The sequence below is a fragment of the Odocoileus virginianus genome, chromosome 11, assembly GCF_023699985.2.
Source record: "Odocoileus virginianus isolate 20LAN1187 ecotype Illinois chromosome 11, Ovbor_1.2, whole genome shotgun sequence".
Taxonomy (NCBI): domain Eukaryota; kingdom Metazoa; phylum Chordata; class Mammalia; order Artiodactyla; family Cervidae; genus Odocoileus; species Odocoileus virginianus.
The window spans coordinates 4,201,758-4,229,268 of record NC_069684.1 but is presented as its reverse complement, the minus strand read 5'-3'; the positions used below and the strand labels follow the sequence as shown (position 1 = coordinate 4,229,268).

The 27,511-nt window shown below is 42.1% G+C and overlaps 1 protein-coding gene across 3 annotated transcripts in view; it reads right to left on the bottom strand.

Annotated features, from left to right (window-relative positions):
* Positions 1-27,511, bottom strand: part of DENND1B (DENN domain containing 1B) — a 261,115-nt gene that overhangs the window by 64,584 nt on the left and 169,020 nt on the right. For all 3 annotated transcript variants that reach the window (XM_070473840.1, XM_070473842.1, XM_070473841.1), the window contains 2 exons: positions 19,977-20,102; positions 8,097-8,198 (listed from right to left, as the gene is read on the bottom strand). In XM_070473840.1, the coding sequence (XP_070329941.1) occupies positions 8,097-8,198; positions 19,977-20,102 (228 nt within the window). The remainder of the gene's footprint in view (positions 1-8,096; positions 8,199-19,976; positions 20,103-27,511) is intronic.

The following is a 27,511-nucleotide window of genomic DNA, read 5'->3' as shown; positions in this document are numbered from 1 at the left end:
GATTTAAGAAGCAGTTTCTGGGATTCCTTCCAAATCCATTATCTGAAGAGGAATTTATCCAAATGGAACCGACTCTCATCCATCTAAGCCGTGTTTATTCCCTGGTATCGTGGAATGTTACGGCCAAAAGGTATCTCAGACCTAGTGACCCTTCAGTCTAACTCACATTACAGACACAGAAACCAGGGCTGAAGAGGATGAGAAGTCAGCGGTCAGTGAAAACACAGCCCATTACTGGTGGATCCATAAAAAGTACATATATATATATATATATATATATATATATATATATACACACACACATACACATATATGTATACACACATATATGTGTATACACATATATATGTGTATACACACACACATACATACACTATATATTTGCATGTATGTATGTATGTTTTGTGGCCTTCCCTGGTGGCTCAGTAAAGAATCCTGCCTGTGGTGCGGGAGATCTGGGTTCAACCCCTGGGCTCAGGAAGATCCCCTGGAGAAGGGAATGGCAACCCACTCCAGTATTCTTGCCTGGAGGATTCCATGGACAGAGGAGCCTGGCGGGCTACAGTGCACGGGGTCTCAACAAGTCAGACACAGCTGAACCACTAACACTTTCTTTCACTTTCATATTTGCTTTTATACAACACTTACATAATTTAAATTAAAAATTAACAAGCTTAGTGCATGATGATAAAACCAGCTACCAGAATATGCCCTCCCTACAGAAAAGATCAGAATCCTTTCAGCTTACCCTTTCCTTGTCTTTCTTTACAGCTTTATCACAAACATGTTTCCCTAAATAAGATATTACTCAGTTCTTCTCGCCACAGAACATTATTACATAAAAGGACTCACCATATCACCTCTTCAGCACTGTGTCCCTTTCCCTTGGCTCACTCACACTCCGTTTCACTGCAGTTCATGTCTCTCTGCCGTGCGGCTGCCTTTTTGTAGGAACGTAACCACTTATTCTCTTAATACTGATGGACGTGTGAGTTCACCATCAGCATTTTGCCGTTACAAGTAATTTTAGCAAATGACTTTTGCTGCCAAATTTAGAGGAAATCACTAGGTCAAAAGAAATTTGCATGTTTAAGTTTCAGCGCCAAAGTGTTTTCTCAAACAAGTGGTGCACATTTTCACTCCTATCAAGTGAAACTTGGTCCCTCGCTCCATGTCTTTGCCAAATTTTGAGATTTTCAGGTTTTTAAAACTGGGCCAATCTGGTGAGTGTGAGGTGATACTTGATTATGTTCTTACTTGCTGTTCTCTGATTATAAACACGGCCGAGCATCTTCCATGTCTGTATCAGCCACTCAGGTTTTTCAAGTGCATGTGTTTATCCAGGTCATGTGCACAATTACATTGGTTTTTTGTTTTTCTTTTAACTAACATGCAGGAGGTTTGGTTTTTATATTGTGGACTCTATAATCTCTTGGGTGGTTCAAAAGAATTGCAAATATGAAGTCTTTTGATGGTCAAAGTTCTTAATTTCAAAGAAGCCAAATTTATTAAGCTATTTCCTTATGTCCTACATAACTTGTCTTTATACTCAAAGTAATTAAAGTCAAGTCAGTTTGGTGTGTTACTTTCTAAATCTTTATATATGTTTTAGTTCAATTAGATATGTGAGGAGTTCCAATGCTAATAGATAGAACCTTCCTCAGAGAGAAATATTAATGTTTTAATATTAAGTATGATGTTTACTGAAAATGTCTTTAATCATGTATTTTTGCTTTTATCATGAATATTATGAACAGTTTTTGCATGTGTTGAGATGATCTAATGATTTTAGTCAAAGAGGAGAGTGAAAAAGCTGGCTTAAAACTCAACATTCAAAAAACTAAGATCATGGTATCCAGTCCCATCACTTCATGGCAAGTAGATGAGGGAAACAATGGAAACAGTGACAGACTTTATTTTCTTGAGCTCCAAAATCACTGCAGATGGTGACTGCAGCCATGAAATTAAAAGATGCTTGCTCCTTGGAAGAAAAGCTATGACCAATCTACACAGCATATTAAAGAGCAGAGACGTTACTTTGCTGACAAAGGTCCCTCAAGTCAAAGCTATGGTTTTTCCAGTGGTCATGTATGGATGTGAGAGTTGGACCATAAAGAAAGCTGAGTGCTGAAAAATTGATGCTTTTGAACTGCAGTGTTGTAGAACCCTTGAGAGTCCCTTGGACTTCAAGGAGATCAAAGGAGTCCATCCTAAAGGAGATCAGTCCTGAGTGTTCATTGGAAGGACTGATGCTGAAGCTCCAGTACTTTGGCCATCTGATTCGAAGAACTGACTCACTGGAAAAGACCCTGATGCTGGGAAAGACTGAAGGCAGAAGGAGAAGGGGACAACAGAGGATGAGGTGGTTGGATGGCATCACCGACTCAGTGGACATGAGTTTGAGCAAACTCCAGGAGTTGGTGATGGACAGGGAGGCCTGGCATGCTGCAGTCCATGGGGTCACAAAGAGTCAGGTACAACTGAGCAACTGAACTGAACTGAATGATTTTACCCCAGAATCAGTTAATGTAGAGAATTACATCCATAGATTTCCTAATGTGCAACTACCACTTAATTTCCAGAATAAAGGCAACCTGCTCATGAAGCAGTAACCTTTTTAAACCTTGCTAGAATTGGCTAAAAATATTTTAAATTTTACATCTGTAGTCATAAGTGGGCCTGGCTTATAATGTTTTCTTCTCACGTCATCTTAGATTTTAGAATGGAAGATTATCCCAGTCTTACAAAAGAAACTGAAGTGTCTCCCTTTTGCCATAATCAAAACAGCAATTTTTTGGAATCTGACTTGGAACCAGTTGATTCCTGAATGTGTGGGAGAACCTGCCTCTTTGATACTGTAAATGTTGGTTAAATTTAATTCCTGTGTGTGGGTACTGTGTGTGTTCAGTCATGTCCGACTCTTTGTGACCCCATGGACTGCAGCCTGCCAGGCTCCTACATCCATGGGGTTTCCTAGGCAAGAATACGGGACTGGATTGCCGTTTCCTTCCCCAGGGGATCTTCCTGACCGAGGGATTGAATCCAGGTCTCCTACGTTGCAGGCAGACTCTTTACTATCTGAGCCACCAGAGAAGCATATTTACCATTTATTTTGCTCTTCCTTCCTTCTTGCATCTCAGACTTTCCATCTTAGAGCTAAGAAAATTTTCTCCCTGAATTACTTTCTTAAAGTTCTTCCTTAAGAATGTCCTTCTCCTGTTGGTGTGGTAGTCAAGGTTCAACTAGAGAAGCAGAACCAGTAAGAGATTAGACAGACAGACAGACACATATGAGATTTACCATAAGACCCTGGTTGACATGACTATGAGGGCTGGCTAAGTAGGTTGCAAATATTGTAGGACAGGCAGTCAGGAAGGACAGACATAGCAGGTGGGTCTATAGGCAGGGCCAATGCTGCCGCCCACAGACAGAACTCCCCTCTTTCAGGAAAACCTTGGTCCTGTTTTATAAGCCTTCCATCCTATTCTGACAGGCCTACCCAGCTTACGTAGGATAATCATCCTTATTTAAAGCCAAGTGATTATGAGTTTAAACTACATACGCAGAAATATCTTCACAGCAACACCTAGATTTGCTGCTGCTGTTGTTCAGACGCTAAGTCTTGTCTGACTCTTTGCGACCCCATGGACTGCAGCACGTTAGGCTCCTCTATCCAATGCCATCTCCCGGAGTTTGCTCAAATTCATGTCCATTGAGTTGGTGATGCTATGCGATTAAATAACAGGGGGCCACAGCCTTGCCATGTGGACATACCATTAAAGGCAACAGAGAGGGCAAACTCCGCTTTTGCAGGGAAATGTATTCACAGCTCTATTATAATTAAAAGTTATTTTAGTAGGCCAAGGATTCTAGGTATTCTTTTTAAGAATTTTTTAAAAAATTCTTTCAAATAAATAAAAAATCCCTCTTTATTGAATACTTAAGAGCTGAATACCTGTGCAGGTATAGATTTCTCCTCATCTCCTCAGTCTGGGCATGCGGGACTTCCCGAACAGATGAAGCGTGCACGTCACTGGCTCCAGCCCCGTCCTTCTAATGCGGTCTCTCCTCCACGTCCTGTCCTCTTCGTTTATAACTGAGCGTGTGGATTTCAGGCACGTCCACTCCACCCTTTGAGTCTCTTACACTTTCTGCTTCTTCAGAGCTCTGTACTAAAATTTGCATAATTTTTCAGATATATCTTCCAGTTCAGCAAATCTCTCTTCCATTAGATCTGATTGGCTATGAAACACATCAATTTCCTTTCATGTGAATTACATGCTTCCTTACCAGAAGTTTATTTGCTATATTCTTAAAACTGTCTTCACATTCATTAAAGTTTTTATGTCCTGAACATTTTTAAAGCCTCTTCTACTTATTTGAACATCTTAAGCACAGCTATTTTATATCGTATTTTGGATATTCCAGTACTTGAAATCTTTGCAAGTTCGTTTCTGTCTGCTGTTTCTGGTTTGGGATCTGTCTCCCTGTATGTGTGACGGCTGTTAGCAGTGCACCTCCTCTTCGGGATCGCAGCTGGGAGAACTCTCCGACGCCTGGATGAAACGGGGTGGCTCCTCAAGGAGGGTGTGTGCTTGCTTCTGCTAGGGGCCTGAGGACACCTACAGTTTAGGATCACCTTACACTTGAGTTTGGTCAGACCAAACCAGACATTATTAAATCAGGCTTTGGACCCTGTGCACGCTGGTGCATGGTAACTTCTCTGCAGAGCTCCTTCCTTTCCTCCTGGTTCCAGAGCTTTGGAGGCACAAGCCCCCGGAAGTGTTTTGAAGGAAGGCACACTTTTATTTTTGGTTTAGCTTTATACCAAGTCTTCCCGGATTTTCAAGAGCTGAATTTCCCATCACACTTCTCATCTTGGAGAATAAGCACTGGGGCTTTGTCTCCTGTGATCCTCACCACAAGGCGTTTTGCAAATCCTGCGTTTTAAGTTGTTCCAGTACATAACCCTGGTGGCTCAGACGGTAAAGCATCTGCCAGCAATGTGGGAGACCTGGGTTTGATCCCTGGGTCAGGAAGATGCCCCTGGAGGAGGAAATGGCAACCCACTCATTCTTGCCGGGAAAATTCCATGGACAGAGGAGCCTGGTAGGCTATAGTCCACGGGATCTCAAAGAGTCAGACACGACTGAGCAACTTCACACACACACAAAAAATGTACAGAAGTGAGCACCGGATCCTCCCCTGCCGTGTCATCAGGAATAAGAGCCAACTCTAGCTCTTACCTTCAAATTATATGCTTCTCTCCTGGGTTCATGGTCTCTCAATTTTGTAGCATAAGAATTGTCAAACAGAGGATGTGTGGTTCTTGACCCACAGCGGGTCAGAAACTCACAGTCAGGAACATGGGTCATCTGTACTAAAAAGTCTCACATTCGTTCAGAAACATCAGTCATGTCTTTGAGAATTCATCTATGTTGATTATTTTTTTTTAACCAACTGATTCTGGTTTTTGCTTTCCCTTTCCACCCCCACCCCCAACCTTTAGCCAAATGTAATTAGTATACAGAAACCTGCACACAATTACTGCAGACAATTCAGTGAGTTTGGGCAGAGGTATACAGTCCTGTTACCATCACCACAAACGAGGTGTAAATAAACATGTCCGTCACCTGTAAGAGCTTCCCGCATGTCCCTCTGTGCTCCTGGCTGTCTGTGGTAAGAACGTGAGCAGGAGACCCACGCCCCTGACACACTCCACGGCGCGCGGCCCCGCCCCGCCAGCGCCTCTTAGCACGGCCGAGCCTGCGCCCAGCGCACCTGGACGGCTCCGCGATGCTCTCAACCGGGCCTCAGGTCCTTCAGTGGCACCTTTAAGCGTCACTTCCTTACGGCTCATGGAACAGTACCAGTTTCAAGGACACAGTCGATTTGTGTATGTGAAACTACTATGCTGTTCTACAACTGGTTCTACGTCGAATGACCATTTTCGTATGTTTGATAAAATTTGTTCAAATAACAAATAAAAAATAAAATGATAAAATTTGTTTGATAAAATTTGATAAAACGTATGTTCGTATAATTGGATAAAATTATACTTTTATTTGTTAATTCACTGTTTCAGGTAAATATAGTTGCTGCACAACGCTGTGCTGGTTTCTGCTGGAGGTGGAGTGAATCAGCTACAAGTGTCCACGTATGCGCCCCCTGACCGCGCCCCCACCCCGAGGTCATCACGGAGCGCCTTCCCACTAGCCAGCTGCCTCACGCGCAGTAGTGCTTGCACGTCAATGCTGTTCTCCCTGTTCGCCCCACTCCCTCTTCACGTCCACAAGTTCATTCTCTACCTCGACATTAAGTAACCCCACATAGGTGTGCATTTCGTTAATGTAGCTGCTCTCAGGATGAGGCCAACACTAATGTTTGTGAGCTTCCACAAAGATGTGTGCACTGTCGAGTCGACAGAGCACAGGTGTTAAATCACGTAAACTATCACAGCCTGTCCGGCGGGGACAGTACTGCTATTTTACAGAGAAAGAAACAGACACTTATGAATAGAAAGCTATCGAGCAGCAGAGACAAGGTCTCGCCCAACTCGACCTGACTCCATATATATGTATATATATGCTTTTTGTAGTTATGTTAAAAAAAAAAAAAAAGACCATGTGTGAGCTTTATCAAATGATAAGACTAGCTACAGAATCTCATGGTCAAAGGGAAGCGAAATGTTATCCCACCCATCCACTCAGTCCTGGACCCCCAGGTAACCTGAGCTTCACAACTCAGATTTGACAATGGGAGGTTACTATCTCCTCGTGACAGAACACAGGAAGGGCACGGGAGCTTACCAATCATGCACTGGACGCCAGCCCGGGGCTGCCCTGGGCTGTGCACACATCGGTGCTGACACACCATCCCTCGGTCCTGCTCTCATCCGGGGAAGGAATCCAATCTGTACCGGAGCCCGCCAGGGACACAGAGCTCCAAAGCGAACCCACTCCATCCTTGGAAATTCACACAAGACACCTCTGGTCCGGAAACCCACCCAACCTGCTTCACTTGGCTCCTTAAAGAGGTCTACTGGATAAGTCTAACCTTTCCTCACATTTTGGAAGGCAGGTAGGTATGTGGCCCATAGACCATTTTCCTAACTCAGATCATTTTTTAAAATTACTTCAGAATACAGATAAACAGTATCGGATTTTTCACCATGCTGATTTGATGCTTATTCTGTTACTTGGTCTCTTTCCTCTTAACAGCAATAAGCATTTCTATTAGCTTGTCCGTTTCTCAAGGGCATCACTGAGTTTTCACTCAGGTCTTCGTTCTGGCCCTGTGCACAGTAGACAACACACTCTTCATTAAATGTTGAATTCATATTATTGACTTTACACTTAAAACTGTCATGTAGAATAAGAAAAGTAAGTGTTAACTTAATTCAAATAACATAAACAGAAACTACAGCCAGCCTAAACTAAGAGACTTGCCATGATCACACAATAGGATAAAAGAAACACTTTGCATCTAAACTTTCGGAATTCTGATGTTAGGCTGCTGCTTTTTGCAATGACAATTATATTTTCTGGGCCAGAAATCAAGACACACAGTAGAACAACTTTTTTCTGAATTTTGAATTTGTGATTGTGGAAAGTCTTCTCTCCATGGAATTCTCCAGGCAAGAATACTGAAGTGGGTAGCCACTCCCTTCTCCAGGAGATCTTCCCAACAACACAGAGATTGAACCTGGGGCTCCTGCATTGCAGGCAGACTCTTTACCATCTTAGCCCCTTCCCGGGAAGCCCCTTACAAAGCTTAAAAACTTACATATTTAGGAATCATTTTTTATAAACCGGATTACATTGGGATGGTCCTATTAAAAACTTGGTTTGTTTACCAAGTTGTATCAATCTAACGAACTAAGATAAGTCCTTCTAAGATGCCTAATCAGACATAACTAGTCACTGCTTTCCCCACTGTGCATGGGTAGTCCTGCTCTGTGAGACCATCCGTGGAGCAGTTTTCCGTGAGGAAGTTTCTAATAGCAAAGTTTAGACCTAGGTTTACAGTGACAAAAACGTGTTACAAGTCTCTGACACGCTCGAGTTACAGAACAAAACGTGGAGGCGCACTCTTACCTGCTTAAAAAGCTGGAGGTTGACTGCGGTTTCCAAGAACTGTTTCATGACACTTGAACGGTGCTTTACGAAACTTTCCTCGCAGAACGTGATGGGCTCACCCTGGGTAGAAACAAAGAATGTGGGGGTGTCAGAGCAAACCAGTCTATCTGAGGAGGCACAAGACGTAAGACAGAGCCAGCTTCCAGGAGCTTGAGTGTCAAGGGGGGCAGGCCCTGACACATACTGGTGGAATTGGGGCTGGTAGAAATACTCCTCAACCCATAAGCTTCTGCTGTAGCTTCCTAATCAAGAATCCTTCAGGCTCTTAAAAATGCTGACTTTCACGCTCTCAAAGTTAAGAATAAATCCCCTAAAAACAAAGATTTAAGACCATCAGATTGATTAGAAATATTAAATACAGCACATCTATTTGAAAAAGCCCAACAATTATATTTCATCCTGACTAGAAAACATTCTTACTATAAAAACTGCTGCATGATTTTTGCCACTTACATTATGATCATTAATTTCTTTTTGGTGGTTTAGTTGCTGAATTGTGTCTGACTCTTTGTGATCCCATGGACTGTAGCCCACCAGGCTCCTCTGTCCATGGCATTCTCCAGGCAAGAATACTGGAGTGGGTCGCCATTCCCCTCTCCAGGGGATCTTTCCCTCCCAGGAACTGGACCTGGGTCTCCTGTAGTCCAGGTGGACTGTTTACCAACTGAGCCACAAGAGAAAACCCTGAAAAAAATTCCCTTTAAGAGTAATTGAAAGGTCTATGAATCATTCTCTTTGTGATTACAAAAGCAATTCTGACTGGATACTTTGTAGGTTAAGTCCTAGGTAGTCCAGCTGCCTGAACTTACTCTGTTTGCTAAGCATTCACAACTGCAAGAGTCACAAGTCTCAGGCTCCGCTAGATGCCCCTCCTCCAAATCACAAGGACTTTAATTTCAAACACACCCCCACGTACTCCCACACGTGAGCCCAGAAAGCGCCCCTCACTGTGGACCCCTGCCTCTCGCCGCTGCCCTCCACAGCCCACTCACACAGACGAGGAAAAGTGACTGAACTTTATGATCAAAGTGAAAACAGACATTAGGGTCCATGATTTGGTCCTTATAGTCAGTCCAGCAGCAATCAACACACTGCAATAAAAAGGAAAAAAGGGAGCTTGTCCATCCACTTTCTTATAGAACTTCAGAAAATATAATTATCATTTAATTTTAAGGAAGAACTGATGTCTTGATTACAGGTATCTGCAAGTAAAATTTGAAAACCGCTTCTTGCACGAATAAAATGATGGGCCTAGCCGTCTGTGAAATCCAGCTGCTGCCACTCTGCCGGAAGTTACTGACACTGTGGAAGCGTGCCGCTCCGCACGGCACCCCTTAGTCACATACAGTGCTGTTTACATCTAAGTTTATTAACGTTAAACCGGGAAGTCAGTTCCTCAGTCACACCAGCCGCATCTGAAATGTTCAGTGGCCACGAGGGCTGGTGGCTACCATAACAGACAGGACAGACACGGAACACTTCCTTTATCACAGGAAGTCGTCCTGGACAGCACCGCTCCAGAGGCAAGAAAACAAAATTCAAGCTGAGAATCACTGAAGACAAATCAATAACCTATTAATAGGTGCCACCTACCACCAGCCATCAGCTGATGATCCACAGTAACACTGACAATATACATTTTCATATTAATTGTTGCCATTCTTAAATACTACAGAATGATTTTTTTAACTGGATTAATTTACATAAATATATTTTGGATAATCAAAATATACTATACTTGCCACTATCATAGAACTTACAACTTAATGAGAAAAAAAAAACAACAAATAAGCAACCCTGTTAAAGATCTGTGGTTTTCGAATCTCCATTATGAGGAATATACCTAGTTATCTAGGGCCCAATAAATGCTTTATAAACAAACAAATGAAATAGCAAGTCAGATAAAGCCTGCTTTGTATGACATATCATCTTTGCAAAAGCAAATATAAATTTTAAAACCATTGCCTCTAACGGCAGTTCCAACTATATCACTGCTATCACAAAGAAACCAGTATGATTCATAATCTTGGTTTTTATTTGATGGATATTCCCTCAAACATGTGAGATTTTATTACCATCTATAATGTCTAAAGGTTGTAACAATGAAGCAGTCTTCAATTCAAACACAAAGCTCGACCTCCAGCTGAAAATCTCAGACTTCCGATATTGCGGGCAAGCGTTTCTTCTGATTGGAGGGAGCAGAGGGTGGCCCTGACGTACTCCTTTCCCAGTTTGGAACCATCCGTTGTTCCATGTCCGGTTCTAACTGTTGCTTCTTGAGCTGCATACAGATTTCTCAGGAGGCAGGTCAGGTGGTCTGGTATTCCCATCTCTTGAAGAATTTTCCATAGTTTGTTGTGATTCACACAGTCAAAGGCTTCAACGTAGTCAATGAAGCAGATGTTCTTCTGGAATTCTCTTGCTTTTTCGATGATCCAACAGATGTTGGCAATTTGATCTCTGGTTCCTCTGCCTTTTCTAAAACCAGCTTGAACATCTGGAAGTTCACGGTTCAGGTACTGTTGAAGCCTAGTCATCAGCCAACATGAATTACCTGGAAGGACTCTGTCCTCACTAATCTCCTAGCAAACATTTGCAATCTCTCAAGGGAAGCAGCAGGGAGAAAGCTCTGGTTTGCTGTCCACACATCTCTGAAGACACCAATCACGGTAAAAGCTTCCAATGAACCTTCACCTAGTCAACAGCTTGGTCACTAAGAATCTTCAGTTCAGTTCAGTCACTCAGTCGTGTCTGACTCTTTGCGACCCCATGGACTGCAGCACGCTAGGCCTCCCTGCCCATCACCAACTCCCGGAGTTTACTCAAACTCATGTCTATCGAGTCGGTGATGCCATCCGGCCATCTCATCTTAATGATCACCAAGAAGACAAAGCCCTGGCACATCTTAGAATTTTCTCTTGGGGAAAGAAAAATAAGATTAACAGTGCTTTAAAGCTGTATGTGTAAATACACGCGAGTCTCAGCTGCTGTCACCTTTGGGGTGTACCCTGTGAAACTGACTGTAAGTGACTCTCTGAGGGGAGTTCTTTTCAATCCAGGTTGAGCTGGATGGCATGGTAAGAAGGAGCACTCCTTAGGATCTTCTGGTTTATTTACAATCTGACTAGAGATTGGGACTAGGATTGAGTGGTGCCTCAAACACTGTCTTGTTCCGAGTAAAGTGACTCCATGTCCCGTGTTGGCCCCCAAACTCCCGGTTCATACCTGCAGTGGGAAAGATCTCATGAGGAGCCTTCTGTGACTTCACAGCGGAAGGTGAGCTGGTTTTGAACATGAACGGAGCTTTGTGAATCACAGAGGGAAAAGACGGTCCTGAGAGAGGACAGATGTGGATACAACATGCCCGGTGTGTCTGGAGAGAAAGCGCCAGAGTGGGGTAAGGAGAGATCAGTTGAGGCCTAGGGGCCGCTGGACACAAGTAACAGAGAGAACCAGAGCAGGAGGAAGGGCAGGCAACCAGCCCGGAGAAGGCCTGGGCCACATCCCAGGACATCAGTTCTCTCCTTGGAGACCTCAGGCAGCTCAGAGACGTGTGTACGCAACGACGTGATGAGACTGGGCCTGTGCCTCAGAATGGAGAGTTTATGGCGAAGAGGAAACTATGGGAACAGGCATATCAGTTAACAGTGCAAAATAAATCAGGCAAGGGGAGACGAACAGGCCCCAGAAAGAAAGAAACAGTAATGACTTCCATTACCTAACGTTTATAGGACACTAATGACGACTAACAGTAATACAGTAGCTAATGAGTGCATAGCACTTACTATGTACCAGGCACTGTTGTAAGACACTTAATATATATTAACTCATTCAAATCTCAAGCTCATTATCATCATACTTTATACATGATGCAACTAAAACATGGGCTTCCCTGGTGGCTCAGTGGTAACGAATCCACCTGCCAATGCAGGAGATGCAGGCTTGACCCCTGGGCTGGGAAGATCCCCTGGAGAAGGAAATGGATACTCACTTCGGTTTGCCTGGAGAACCCCAGGGACAGAGGAGCCTGGTGGGCTATAGTCCAAGGGGCTGCAAAGAGTTGGATATGGCTGAACAACAACAAAACTTAAAACCTAAAGTAACTGGTTCAAGACTGCACACATTGTTGAGTGTTAGAAACAGGATTCACTTTGTGCTCTTGACCGCTAAATCACCCTATTTCTGGATATCCTAGACTATATGAAATATTTTATGTATTCCAAGTCATGGAATATGTAAAAGTACAATAAGCTGTGATTATTATTACATTTTACAGGTGAAGAAGCAGAGTTTAAGCAGATTCACCCAGGTTGTGAGTGTCTGAAGTTCATGTGGTTAATGACGCTGCTAAACATTTCATGGCAATATCAAAAGGACTTGTTTGTCAATTGATACATAGTAGTGGTTCTCAGCAATGGTCCAGGGATGCCGATCTTTTCACAGGATCTGTGAAGTTAAGACTGTTTTCATAATAGTGCTAAGATGTTATCTGCTCTTTTCACTTTCATTTTCTTATGAGATTCGACAGAGATTTCCAAAGGCTTCACAATTTGCGATAGTACAACAGACTGAAAGCAGAATCAAACATAAGAATCGAGCCGATTTCCTTTAAGCCAGACAGTAAAGAGATTCGGAAAAGTGTAAAACAGTGCCATTCTTCTAAGTTGCTTAGAAATGTAGTTATTCTTATGAAAACATGTTTTATGTTTATCTTAGTAGGTTTGCATTTTTTCATTTTTTCAAATTATTTTTTCTCCTTTTAAAATTATTTTGTCTGTATTGTTTTATAATAAATTATTTTATTTAATATTAATAAATTATTTAACATACGTTAATAAATATTTAACATACACTCAGTTTTCATTTGTAATATGGTAAATAGTGATACACTGACATACACAGAAGTTCTTTGATGCCCTTGACAATTTTTAAGAGCGTAGTGACATTTAGAGACAAAAAGTGTAAGGACCACAGGTATATAAGAAAAAGATGAGCAAGGGTGAAAGATGACTTCTGGATTTCTAGCTCGAGGATCAGAAGATGCTATTGTTTATTAAAGACCAGGAATACAGAACAAAATCCAGATTTAAGAAGAATCTGATAAACTCAGTTCTGGCCTATGTCTTGGCTTGGCTTCTGTGCCACGACTGAGATGGGGAATCTTGTTCGAGTAGTTTTTTGGCAGAGAGTTCTCAGGAAATAGGTGCCAAGGGGAACAGGAGATGGCAGGGGAAGAAAACAGGTGAGAATGTGGCTTCAGCCTGAACCCGTGGAAAAGCTCGAGTCTTGCGGCTGAGGCCACCCCGCCTTGGGGTGAGGAGGCGAGCTTCCTGCAGCCTGTGTGGGTCGGCTGCTGATCTTCTGGGAGTGAGGGTGGAGGAGAAGACGGGGCACCTGGTGAGGTGCCACCCATTCAGCCAAGGGCAACTTTCCTCTGAAAACTGAGCGGCTTCACTTTCACTTTTCACTTTCACGCATTGGAGCGGGAAATGGCAACCCACTTCAGTGTTCTTCCCTGGAGAATCCCAGGGACGGGGGAGCCTAGTGGGCTGCTCTCTCTGGGGTCGCAGAGAGTCGGACACTACTGAAGTGACTTAGCAGCAGCAGTAGCTACTATTTGAGTTATTTTTACAGGATAATTAAGGCACGGGTAAGATATGGATGAAATGGGGCTGTTTTTCCTATCCTTCTATTATGTTCCACTTAAGAGAAATTATCATTGTTAAATTAATGTAACATTTTTGCTTAGTTTGTTTTTAAGAATAGGTATGTTTCAAGTTCTAGACTGTTCTCTACAGTAGGAAATGTCACAGAATAAGGAAATACTTAAGACACAGACCTATACAAAGACACAGATCTTTATGCTCTAAGAATGTGCATGACTTCGTGAAAGTTCATGCTGGGAAAAAAAACAAAGGTGTCAGGAAGAATGATACTGTACAAAAATGTGAAGTAAAATCCAAGGTGTCAACAGTACTTATTCAGTTCCTTAACGCACTTAGACTTAATGTGCAATGTCACTGTTAGGTAAGATTTATAAACAAACTGAGCAAAAATGTCTGCATAATGATGGTACATTAACATTTTAAAATCTCCAACAGATTCTGCCACCAGTTCTCCCACGGGAATCTTAAAAATATGGTTAGGTTCTCACAGAAAACAGTGATAAAAGATTTTTCAGGTTACGTGGCACTTTTTGTCCAACTGTCCCGACACTTCTCCTACTGGTCAAACAGGGGCCCAGATTACTTTAGTTCATCTTTCTTTTAAAAAGAATTTCCTTTTTGTCCATTAGCAAGGCTCATGGAAGCCCAGAAAAGCTTGGGTGTTTCAAACAAATGACATAGTCCTAACTATTCAAAGCAACACATTTAAGTATTATCTCTATGCTCTTGGGGTAATAAAGTATATGCTTTTGAATATACTGAGCCGTATTTTAACTCATTACACAATTCCTTAGCACTACCTGTTGGTCAAAAATTTGACTAATTTTTAATAGGTTGTGGTACAAATGATGACCCTTTAGTGCAATCATTTCAAAGTACTCTCATGTTGATAACAATGCTTTTCTTTGGGGGATCAGCAGACGGTGCTCTATTTTAGTTATGTTGAGGGAATATTCCTTACCAAATTTACTGCTTCTAATATATTGTGTTTAATGATCATAGCGAATAATAGAGCATCAATCACATGCCAGGCACTGTTCCAGTAACTAACATACATGAACTCATTTTATCCTCTAAACCACCCATGAAGGATTATTGTCTTTTTTTTTTAAAAACACATAAGGAAATGAAAGCACTAAGAGGTTATCAGTCCAAAGTCATGTAACTGCTTAGTCACAGGGTGAGGATTCAGACTATTCTAGAGTCTGTTCCCCTCATCACTTTTCTTCCATTTATTTAGCATATTAGTTTGACCTTCCAGTTCTGAATTCTTATAAGTAGCTACACCTGCTGTTGGCCAAAAAAAATCCAAAACCAGCCAAATATCCATTATTTTACTGAAATCACTTTCCAAAAACTTGAAGGAGTTTTACGATTTTCTCTGCAATTAAGGACAGCTGTCAACCATGCCAGAGCACCATGTAGAGGGTAAGTCAGGCCAGAGGAGAAGAGCGACGACATATTAAGTGCTGCCACTCGGACGTTCCAAGTGCTTCATTCATAAAACCAGTTACTCTGGGGCGGCATTCAGCACGTGCATTTGAAAGTGAACATTCAGGTCCTCCTGAGGGCTTTCGTTCACTGCCACAACCAGCTGGATCCCCAGCTGAGTGCAGAGAGAAGAGGAAGGAGCAGTTCGAGGGGAGGCCGTCACCCCAGGGGGACCGAGCCACACATGGGTTTACAGGGCAGGGGGAAACATACTGCCTCCCCAACTCACACGCACTCCGTAAGACGCCTACACCATCCGCACCTCCCAAGGATATTCCTGAGACTCAGTCTTCACGTAGAGAAGTACCGAGAGTCTCCCATGTATCTTCATTTAGAGGAAATGTTAGGTTCAGAAGATTGATCTCAAGGAGTGCATGCCATGAGACAGAGGGAGGACAGAGTGGAAATGCTCCTTGCCAGCTGGCGAGCAGGACGGTGGGAAGAGCGGGTGCAGACACAGGCCCTGCTCGCCATCAGCTGGGCACCTCAGTGACGGCTTTTAATCTCCATGAGCATCATTTTTCTTATCTTCAAAATGAAAGGGGTGATATTTTGATGGCTTATAAAGATTAAGTGAAAGAGTTAATATAAAGGGCCCATCAATGCCTGGTATCCAGCAGGCACTAAATGGTCAGTTGTCTTAATAGCAATTAAAAAATCATTAATGTAAGCAAGAGTCAAAACCATTAATGTAGATAAGCGTCAGTTAATGTAATTCAGAGTCCCTTGGACTGCAAGGAGATCAAACCAGTCCATCCTAAAGGAAAACAGTCCTGAATATTCATTGGAAGGATTGAGGCTGAAGCTGAAGCTCCAATACTTTGGCCACCTGATGCGAAGATCCAACACATTGGAAAAGACCCTGAAGCTGGGAAAGACTGAAGGCAGGAGGAAAAGGGGACACAGAGGACGAGATGGTTGGATGGCATCACCGACTCAACAAACATGGGTCTGAGCAAGCTCTGGGAGTCGGTGATGGACAGGGAAGCCTGGCATGCTGCAGTCCATGGGGTCGCAAAGAGTGGGACACGATTGAGCGACCCAACTGGATGTGAGTAAAAATAATAAGATGAGAACTATAATAAATAATGTAGAAAGAGGGAAAAGAAATGTGTTAGGGAAAGGAAATATAATCAGTTCATAGAAAGGAAAGGTAGAATGAACCACATCTTAAAGGGTCATGAAGAAACTAGATGGCTGTTAGGAGCCAGACAGATAGAAGCAGTGCCAGGAAGGAAGAACACTGAAATGAGGGTTTAGAAGCCTGAGAAGCTCAGGGCATTTGGAGCCTCAGGCAAAATTCTCTGAATTGAGGTCAGAGCTTAGGAGAAAAGTAAAGGAAGACACAGCCCCTTACAAGGGCCTTGAACGGCAGACAGAGGGAGGGGCCTGAGCCTCTGGGCCATCACAGACCTGATCAACAGGCTCGATTGTGTCAAATGCAAAGGAAAGAGTGGGTCATGAAACTTCAAAAAGTAGTATCTAGTTAAAGAATTCACATCCATTAAAAGCTATTTTGTAATATTTTTCTTACCAGTTGTACTCTGCTACCTGGAAAAGGGAATGGCAACCCACTCCAGTATTCTTACCTGGACAGTTCCATGGACAGAGGAGCCTGGTGGGCTACAGTCCACGGGGTCACAAGAGTTGGACACAACTGAGTGACTAACACTTTCACTTTCAGCTGGAGGATGCTACTGAAATTCAAAGATGCTTGCTTCTTAGAAGAAAAGCTATAACAAACCTAGACAGCATTTTAAAAAGCAGAGACATTACTTTGCCGCACAGAGGTCTGTCCAGTCAAAGATGGTTTTTCCAGCAGTCACGTACAGATGTGAGAGCTGGGCCATAAAGAAGGCTAACAGCCAAAGAACTGATGTTTCTGAACTGTGGTGTTGGAACAAATCCAGTCCATCCTAAAGGAAATCCACCCTCAATATTCACTGGAAGGACTGATGCTGAAGCTGAAACTCCAGTACTTTGGCCACCTGATGCGAAGAGCTGACTCACTGGAAAAGACGCTGATGCTGGGAAAGATTGAAGGCAGGAGAGGAAGGGGACGACAGAAGATGACACGGTTGGATGGCATCACCGACTCAACGGACATGAGTTTGAGCAAACTCTGGGAGTTAGCGAAAGACAGGGAAGCCTGGCATGCTGCAGGCCATGGGGTCACAAAGAGTCGGACACGACTGAGCGACTGAACAACAACCACCAAAATATATTTACAATGAAAGTGAAAGTGAAAGTCGCTCAGCCGCATCCGACTCTTTGCGACCCCATGGACTACACAGTCCACAGAATTCTCCAGGCCAGAATACTGGAGTGGGTAGCCCTTCCCTTCTCCAGGGGATCTTCCCAACCCAGGGATCAAACCCAGGTCTCCAGCACCGCAGGTGGATTCTTTACCAGCTGAGCCACAAGGGAAGCCCAAGAATACTGGAGTAGGTAGCCTATCCCTTCTCTAGTTGGGATCTTCCCAACCCAGGAATTGAACCAGGGTCTCCTGAATTGCAGGCAGATTCTTTAGCAACTGAGCTATCCATGATATAACTGTAACTTCTAAACTTGGCTCATTTTTTTTTTTAATTGCTCAGAAAATACACTGAAGATACATGCCTATTATGTAAATGTCAAAAAGACTGCGTAAAATTAAAAAATGTGCTTTCAATAATTCAGAATATAGGAGTTTTTGTAAGGATAATACCTGAGACAATAACAAGTGCTTTATATACAACAAATAATTTTCCTTAAAAACTATTTATTTTGAAAATACATATGAAAAAAATGTCTAAGTACATTCAACATACTTTAAAAATTAAGTTTTCATTCGAAGACTAAGTCAAAGAAATGGAAAGACATGCAGAATGAAAACACTATCCTCCAACTCCCAGACAGAACCAGCAGTAAAGACAGCAGGAGAAAACACCACACATAAAAAGGAAAAATATAGATAAATTAACAAATTCACAAAATGTGATCAATAAACAGGAAAGATACTCCCTGACAAAATTAAATATTTTCCCACAGATACTGAGAATCTGGCTTTCACAATGCTTAAAACAAAAATCAGAAACCTAGTACCCCTATCTGTTTAATTAAGCTCAAATAAGGAGAAAATTAAGCTACAAAAATTATAATAATTAATGTCAAACATGGGATTTTCTATAATTTTAACCAGCACCTAACAACACTGATAATTTAAATCATTTAAGAAAATTTTCTCTTCAGTCTGCTTTCCTCAAATCTGAAGTCTTTTACAAGTTTAAAAAAGAAAATAAAAAGAAAAATGTAGTTTATAAAGATCAGTATTTAAATGTGGCAAACTTCCAGCAAAGTGATACTTTTAACTTTCCTCCAGTAACTGTAAATCTGAAACCAATCTCTTTCCAAAACATCCAAAATCAATCACTAATTTTGTCTTTGAAACTCATTTTTATGTTTTAACTGATGTTTGATAATTTTAATAAATATGCTCCACTGTAGTATGGATTTCCAGTCTTTCAAAGAATGAGACCCTATATAATCAATAATCAATAATAGTCAATAATCTCTGAAGACCTCCCCACATGAGTTATATATACTGCATATGGTACTATGAGTTCTACATCATGGTTTAAAAAATATACACACATTTCAAAAAGATTAGCAAGCAAATTAGTCCATATGCATTTTTCTAGAAACAGCAGCTGATCTGCCTATAAATGTACAGACTTCTCTTTGTGGCTCAGTAACTCTTCAGAGCTAAGAGAGCCACTGGGTGGGAACCAGTCATCTGAAAGTCAGCTCAGAAAGCACACAACCCACTCACGTTTGTTCAGTGCTTGTTTAGCGCACACAGTTTATGACACAATTTACACACTCATCCTGAAAGATACCCAGAGGGGACGTAAGAATTCTCATTTCACAAATACGATATGGAAGTCGAGAAGGAATAAAGAAATGGGTTGACATTACACAGCCTAACAATGTTGGAATTCCTATTAGATAATAAGTCTTATAGCTAACAATATTTTTAATCCATTTATTCATCTGGTTACAAAAGGGTAATATAATCATTTTAGTAAAATCAGACTAACATACTTAACCAGTAATTCAGAGGAAAAAAAAACATTTTAATTTATATCTTTTGGGGCTACTTAACAACATGGGTCACAATTCTACATAAAACCATTTTAGGCGTATTAAAAAGGAAATGGCAAAGTGAGCTAAGATATGCTAAATAGAGAAGCCCGCTTTGAGAAGTGTTAGGAAAACAATAAATTTCTAAATATTGCAAAATGTCCAGCTTCTAACACATTTAAAGCTTCACATTGTACTTGACATTTCTAAACTAATAAACTCAACTGTTTGGTTAACTTCTTAGTAATCTTAGCAAGATTGGGTAGTCACTCTAAAATGCATTAATACAGTTCATTAGGTAAGAGGTAAGAATTCCAATTTCAGAACAGTAAACAAGGTGCTATATGCAAGAGAATGTGGGAAATACTTAACTAAAGGATGAGCTAAACCCGAAAGGTCAAGAACATGGAGAAGGAACACCATGTTTTTAAGCATATTATTTTGGATTTTCAAAAACCCTTATGAAACTTTTTAGGGTGGGGGTTATTCAAGGGATTCATTCTCTGCCCCATTCCAAAGAACCACCCAAGAGCAAATTAAAACAGTGATGAACGCTTACAGGTTTGTATCTCAGAGCATCTCTGTAGGATCCAAACAAAGCCGCCTGCGCCCTGAGGAAGGCCCTGGCCACTCCATCCCCGGTAGCTGTGGACTGCTTCTTTAGTTTGTTTTTCAGGGCCGAGACCTGCGTGACAGAGAGGAATCGTTACATTCACACCTTGGAAATTGGTACAGTGAGGGATGAGCCGATCCGCAGGCAGGCCGCGGCATCCGCGGGTCAGCTTATCATCCTGACCGCAGGCAGCACCTGCTGGCCTGTTAATTGAAAGGGAAGCAGGGGCCCACGGTAATGTGCTAATGCAAATTGGCCCATGCGCTCCTTTTTTATCCCCAAGGCCTCCTGACATAAATAAGCTTTAATTATTTTACAGTAAACTGCTTGTGAGCCGCTTTCCTGCAGATGTTTAGCCATTACAACGTGTGTCTACTTGTTTGGAGATGGAGCCGGTGGGGGAGTGTTTTGTTTCTGCTATGGAAGGTTACTTGTTCCAGGCCCTTCAGGATCACTGGCTGTTTAATTTTATTTTTGGAAGCCTCATTTGTACATATAATTTTCCAGTCACTTGTTGAATAGTTTTCAGCATTATTAGACAGAAAGCGGGAAGGGAGTTAAGGTTACTAGAACCTAAGCATGAGGAGGGAATTCTGCTACGCTTGTTAGACACTGACTGTCCCATCTGATGTGAACCGTCTTCCCACGCCAGGTACTCATGTTACCGTTTATGAACGAACAAACAGGGGTTCAAATGTGTGGACTCACTTGTCCTTAATATTTGGCTACCAAGAAGTGAAACTGAGATCTCAACCCAGTTCTGTCCAGTTTTTCCCACCACCATTTGCAGGATTCGAGTTCAATGTTATTGCCTTATGAACCAGTTATCCCACTAATAATGTTTCTAAATCAAAGGAAAACATATGATCTAGAAATGTGCATACTTTTAAAAGGCACCTATGTTTGCTATAATTGTTCATACACTTGCACCCTTTAATTTCAGATCCTGTGTATTAATATTTTGGGGCTTCCCAGGTGGCTCAGTGGTAAAGAATCTGCCTGCCAATGCAGGAGACAGGGGTTCAATCCCTGGGTTGGGAATATCCCCTGGAGGAGGAAATGGCAACTTGCTCCAGTATTTTAGTCTGGGAAATCCCATGGACAGAGGAGCCTGGCAGGCTACAGCCTGGGTCTCAAGAGCTGGACACAGCTTAGTGAGTAAACCACCAGCTCCACAATCATATTCCTGATGTGTACTCTTATTTTTTAAAAGAGGACGTGATATGATCTGTTCCCATGCCTCCAGTTCACTTGACCCATTCCTTTCCCACATAAAAACCTCACTCTGTACACTTATAAAGTACCAGTGATGCTCAAATACCTTCCGTAGCAATGCTCTACCTGGGAACATGAGGTCACATAGAAATCCTGTTTTCTAAGAAAAAAACGATGGGACGAGTTCTGGTTGGCCTGCTCCCCTACCAGGGCACATTCTCGTCCTTACGACAGATACTACCGGATTAACAACACTGTTCCTCCTTTACGTATAAGTGCAAGGAGGAGTATTTACATTTCTTTATACAAGCAGTCCTGACTGCTCCTGTGGATGATGATTGTAACTGAAGTGTCAACCTAATTAACAACCGAACTTTGAATAATGCTAATGAGAAATGAACACAGCATCAGAGGCAGGACCAGCTCTACAGGTGATAAACCTTCACAGGAGTGACATTTTCCAGTGTAAAGTCACAGCCACTGTGATCTGATCAAAGACACAGACCCCCACTGGGTCCAATTATAACCACAGTTTTGAAAAAATTACTGAGTTAAGATGCTCATAATCTATGCAGAAAGGCCTTTGCAGTATAGGTCTTTCCCCATAGCTGTGATCTTCTCAATTTATATCCAAGCTCCACAGATCCAGATAAAAGTTTAGAGCCTAATGCACTTAGCCCACAAAGTGCATAAACTAGGACTTAAGAAGTTGTTATTATTAAAATCTAACCTCAATAAATGCACATTATTAGGTAACCCACATATTCAAAAATAAATACAGCTGAAGGATGCAAAAACAAACCTCTGACTTAATGTCCTATATTCTGAAGATAGTAATAATGTTAAGTTCCAAATGCCTTTTTAAAAGAAAACAATGGGGATGAAATCAACACGTGTATTTCATTAATGCCCCCTAGAAAGGCTCATCATGCAAAGAATAACATTCTAGTCTTCCAAAGTATTATAAAAATAAAATTGGGTTATGTTTATTTTAGAAAAAAAAAATTAAACGTCATGCCTTGTATCTTTGCAGAAGTGAGTTCCCCTAGATGTAATTTTTTAAACCTGAAAGTGGGGCTTCCCTGTTGGTCTGGTGGTTAAGAATCCACCTGCCAGTGCAGGGGACACAGGCTCCATCTCTGATCCGGGAAGACCCTACGTGCCACAGAGCAAGTGAGCCCGGGCGCCATCACCAGACAAGGCCCGGCCCCGGGAAGCCTGCAGACGGCAGCTGGAGGGGGCCCGCCCCTGTGACTCCAGAGCCCGCACAGCAGAGAGACCTGGTGCAGACAGAAATGAACACAAAAACCTTAAAAAAAAAAAGGATAATCTGTAGCTAGTGGGTCGTTGTATGGGTTATAAAGTATATGGAGCAAATGTCTTCAACAAAAAAAAGACCTAAAGTGACAATTCAGCTCTCCACTAACCAAGAATCCTTAGGACGATCAGGACACCTGTGCTGGCAGAGCCTGCAAGCAGGTCAGGCCATTCCCCAGCCTTCACTACCCCAAGTCCTTGACTGCTGAACCGCTAAGCAGGTTTTCCGGGGTAGTCATCACATTGCCACGAGCGCTTCCTAAACAAAGTCGGAACTATGTGGCCCTCACTTCCAAAATTAGTCAGCGTCAGTTCCTGAATTCCATCAAGAGGTCTACAGAGCATAGGAAAGAAGAAAATATTTGCTCTAGAACTTCTGATAGGGTAGCCGCCAGACACACAAGCACCTGAAATGTGACTAGCCTAAACTGAGAGCTGCTGCGTTAAAAAAAGTACATCGGATTTTGAAGACAGTACTATAAAAAGAGTAAACTACTTCACTAATCACTTTTATTGATTACATGCTGAAATAGTATTTTGAATATACTGGGTTAAATAAAACATTAAAATTCATTTCAGCTATTTCTTTTTGCTTTTTAGCATGGTTGCTAGAAAATTTTTAATTGCAAATGTGGCCTACATTATGTTTCTACTGTGGACTGTGCTATTTTACATGAACAGACTATTCATGTTGAACATACTATTCATACAATTTCATACAGACGTGTGAGACTAAAAAAACTGCCTTGCAAGAAGTATGGTTAAGGTTTTCCTTTGCCTATTTCTACATTATTTCAGCCTTTACAAATGGCACATGAAGAGCTCTTCCTTGACCTACTCTGTCAGCAGATGGGTGGTGGTCCCAGTTTCTCAGACCAGAGGGGTAGTGAGTTAAGTGTTTGTGTGTGCACCCATGAGAGCTCAGAAACAACCTGTAAAAATGAAATATTTTTAAAGTCAGCTTCAGATATGAGGATACGACTCTAATATAAATAATGTCAACCTTGTTATTTTTCTGTACTGTAAACCACGGGAGTAAGTTATCATCAGTTACCACTGCCCTTTGCAGGGCAAATTAGCTGTGAGCAGATTTTAATATATAGATTTTAATTAGAAAAAAAAAAGGTGATGTGTCTTCTGCACTTTTAAAATACCTGGTCTGGGAAATAGCATTTTCTGCTTAATTCCCAAACTTCTACATTTAGTTCTGACATAAATGTACATCTTTCCATTATATCCTGAAGCTTATACTCACATGTAACTGAATTCAGCAAAGCACCTGAAACTTTGGTAACACGGCTATTATCACAAAATCCTATGATTGCCTCCTGAAAAAGTATCCATTGTTTTCTCTTTTTATTCTTCAGAAAGTCAGCTGCAATCAATGTTTGATGGCTGAGGATGACTTCAAACCTGATGTTTTACTTTTACATACTTAGTCTGTATATAAATTATTTTTTAAGTCTAATTAGGTATCATACTAGACCCTCCCCCCAAAAAATGTGAAGAAACTTCAGGATAAACATAATTTCACTGCTCTTATCAAGCGTTCAGATTCCTTTCATACAGTGAGCATCCAGGCTCCGAGCAGCCGGACTTACAGCCTGGGTCTAAGCATTCTGAGAGTCCACTGCAACGTGAATAATATTACCAGTTCTCACCCGTGCCCTCTTAGCACTGACTGACTATGAGTAAAGCGAGGGAATTACACGAGCAAACACAGAAAGCAGGCACAAATTAAAAGAGTGCAAGCTACATGCACGTGGTCTGAGCAGTGAAGCTATGCTGCTAACCGGGGGTTAGGAAGGGAGGTGGCATAAAGGAGCTGAGATTTTTCATAGAAGTGATAGGACTTTCAGACGTGGCTTCTCAGGAAAAATAAATCAACCACTATAACCCACCAACTTTCATTTCACTTCTTAGGATCACAAAGAGAAACATCAGGGTAAAGAACAGAAGGTAAACATAAATGTTCAGGAATAACATGGGGATAAACTACGTGTCCTGACATGGCTCTATGATATCTTTAAGTATCCATATTCCTAACTGAACTCTACTCTAGAAACTACATACATTCAGAAGAGCTAATGCTTCAAGTAATATCTTGCATTAGAAAAAAGTTACAAAGTTAAAATCTTCTTTATTCTTCCATGAAACATCTTATAGCCATTATATTAATCCAAAATTAAATCCCTACACTTTAATCCTTCTAATGTTCAGTTTTTTAGGCAATAAAATGAACCCTTCTGTCTTAATTTTCTAACATGCTTCTATTTAAGGATTAAAACACTAACCTTTAACATTTGTTAAATGAAAAACATATGATACACTGGCAGAGGGCATCATGACACTGTTTCTTTGAATGCTTAAATTACCTATTGGAACCTAAAATATGGTGTCATCTATAACTGTTTTCCCTTCAGAGGGATCGTAAAATGAAGACAACCAAGACCACTCTGACTCCTTCTCAAGTCCAACGTCATGCCAGTGTCTCAACAGCAACATCACTTCCCAGATCCAGGAGCTGAGAAAGGCCCCTCGGAGGCCCTCTCGACACTGCGCCCTTTGCATCTTCCATGAGTAGCACATCACGTCACCAAGCCCCAGCCATCGGACCTCTGATATGGATTTCAAATCCGTCCACCTTGCTCCAAATCCCTGCCGTTATCAAGTCCAAGTAGTGATCATCTCTCACCTGGACCACTGCAAACGGTCTCTTAACCCATCTTCCTGCTTCATTCTGCTTTGTCAGACCCAGGGATCTTTACGTCCTAGAGCTGGAGATGGCGTTTTTACAAGCCTAAGTGGCCTGCGCTATTATTCCTCTGCAACAGATCTCCAGTGAAGGCCCAGTGGAGCCTGGAGTCCTGAACAAGAACCAGTGACCTCCTGCTCTCACTCCTGCTATCTCTACCACCTCATTGGGTGTAACTTTCGCTTCCGTGCGTCTCACCACAGCTGCACAGGGCTTCTCTCCCTCCCTGAATTTGCCAACAGCAGAACCTCTGCATGCACTTATTCCTCCTCCTCCCACTCTGCGTGGCATTCTCACACCCACCGTTCAGGCCAGTTCTGCACAGACGTTCTAACGTCTTGGGCTGAACCACAAAAGGCAGATGTGAGTTTACAGATAGGTAACAGTGGCCTCTTGGGTTGACTACAACTATTTTCACTTCGGCTCTCTTATGGCAGAGGGGCTGTCAGTCTACCAGCATCTCACTGAGCCTCTCGTTGGTAGCAGAGACCCTAAGTTCTAAGGGGTGCTTGGATAACCTAGCTGGGTTAGCCAGCTATCTCCCTGCACCACCGTGACCTGGTGTGGCCAGGGGCTTGTGTTCAGCTGATGGAACGTGAGCTTCAGGACTGCAGTGTACATCTTCTTGTCCACTCCGCTCCAAACACAATACAGGCATGTAGTAGGTGCCTCATCAGTATTTGATGAATGAGAGAGTGAACAAATCAACAAGCTGTCCAAACACACCTCTGTCCTAACTTCTCTAGTTGACTGACTCATAGTATCGGTGACAGGGCCTAGGATACAAGGACTGGAATTCACGGAGAAGTCCACCAAGTTGTCATCATGTCAGCAGGATTTGGGACCCACTATCGTGACAGTGCTTACAACATCATGTGCACAAAAAGTCTCTCAAATATGGAAGAGTCAAGAACTTAAACACACACAAAAAATCTTTCAATTATTTTAAAACCAAAATCAAGGTCTTTACATTAAATACATAAACACACACACACACACAGGCAGCAAGAAGAAAGAGAAGTGCCTTTTTAAGATGACACAGGAGGAAAAAAAAATATTAGGAGAAAGGCTAGCTAATTTAGATGGAAATGAAAAGCCATGAGAAAACCAAGGAAACTCATGAGCACTGAAAAAAATCACTAAAAGTAGCAAATTATAAATCAACTTTCAAATGGCAAATGTAGAGAGACATGAAGGGAGGGCAGAGCAGGGCTGGATTGATTCTCCCGTGCAGCCAAGAGAAAACAGTGAAGATCTTTTAAATGCCTGAAGCCCAATTAATTAAGATTTTGCATTTTTAATTTTTGTTTTATTACACTTTGGTATTGAAAGTTTATATTAAAAAATACACACCAAGAAAACAGTAGGAAAACACTGCAGGATCTGTTTGTACTCACAGACAAAAAAAAAAAAAACACCTTTGTAAACAGTCTCATCTCTGAAAGTAACTATTGAGAGAAAAGGGAGCCCCTGTGACGGCGGAAGTCGGGGCAGGAGCCGGGTGCCTGCCACCACGCCCTGCTTCTCCAGGGCCAGGGGACACACGGCCCTCCGGCCACAGAGGACGAGAGTAAGCCCGCTCCCAGGCCTCCCCGGCACGGCTGCGGGAATCAGATGGAAACACCCTTAGAGAGCCTTCTGGAAGCAGCTCTAACAGGGACCCGGGGCAACCTCCGCTACAGAGGGCGGAGGACGCGCAACCTCGGCCGCCCTCGCCGCCCGCCGCCCGGGGCTGTAAGCAGGGCCTTGCCCCGGTGCCTGGACCAGGAGCGTCTCCTGGAGTCTACCGTATTAAACAAAGCAACGTCCTCGAAACCACTCTAGAACCCGAGTCAGACCTCTCTCTCATCTGGACACTTGCGAGGTTTGCTGGGGCTTCCTTCACTGCTAAACGCAATGAGGCTTACAGCAGAGTGCTGGCGAACCTGGAACTAATAGAATATTCTCTGGGGCCTCTTTGTTTTCTTTATAACATATATTATGACAATTTAACATATTAAACCTTCATGTTAGATTAGAGTAAATATCCAGTGAATTAAACATATTTACTGACCTACTTGTAAAGTTGGTTAAGAGTTAATTTATATACTTCAATTTAAACTGATTTTTAAAAATTCTCCAAGAAAGCCAATTCTTTCCCAAACTTATTCCCAAATGAATTAACTCACTTGAATCTAGATGATCTAAAAATTTT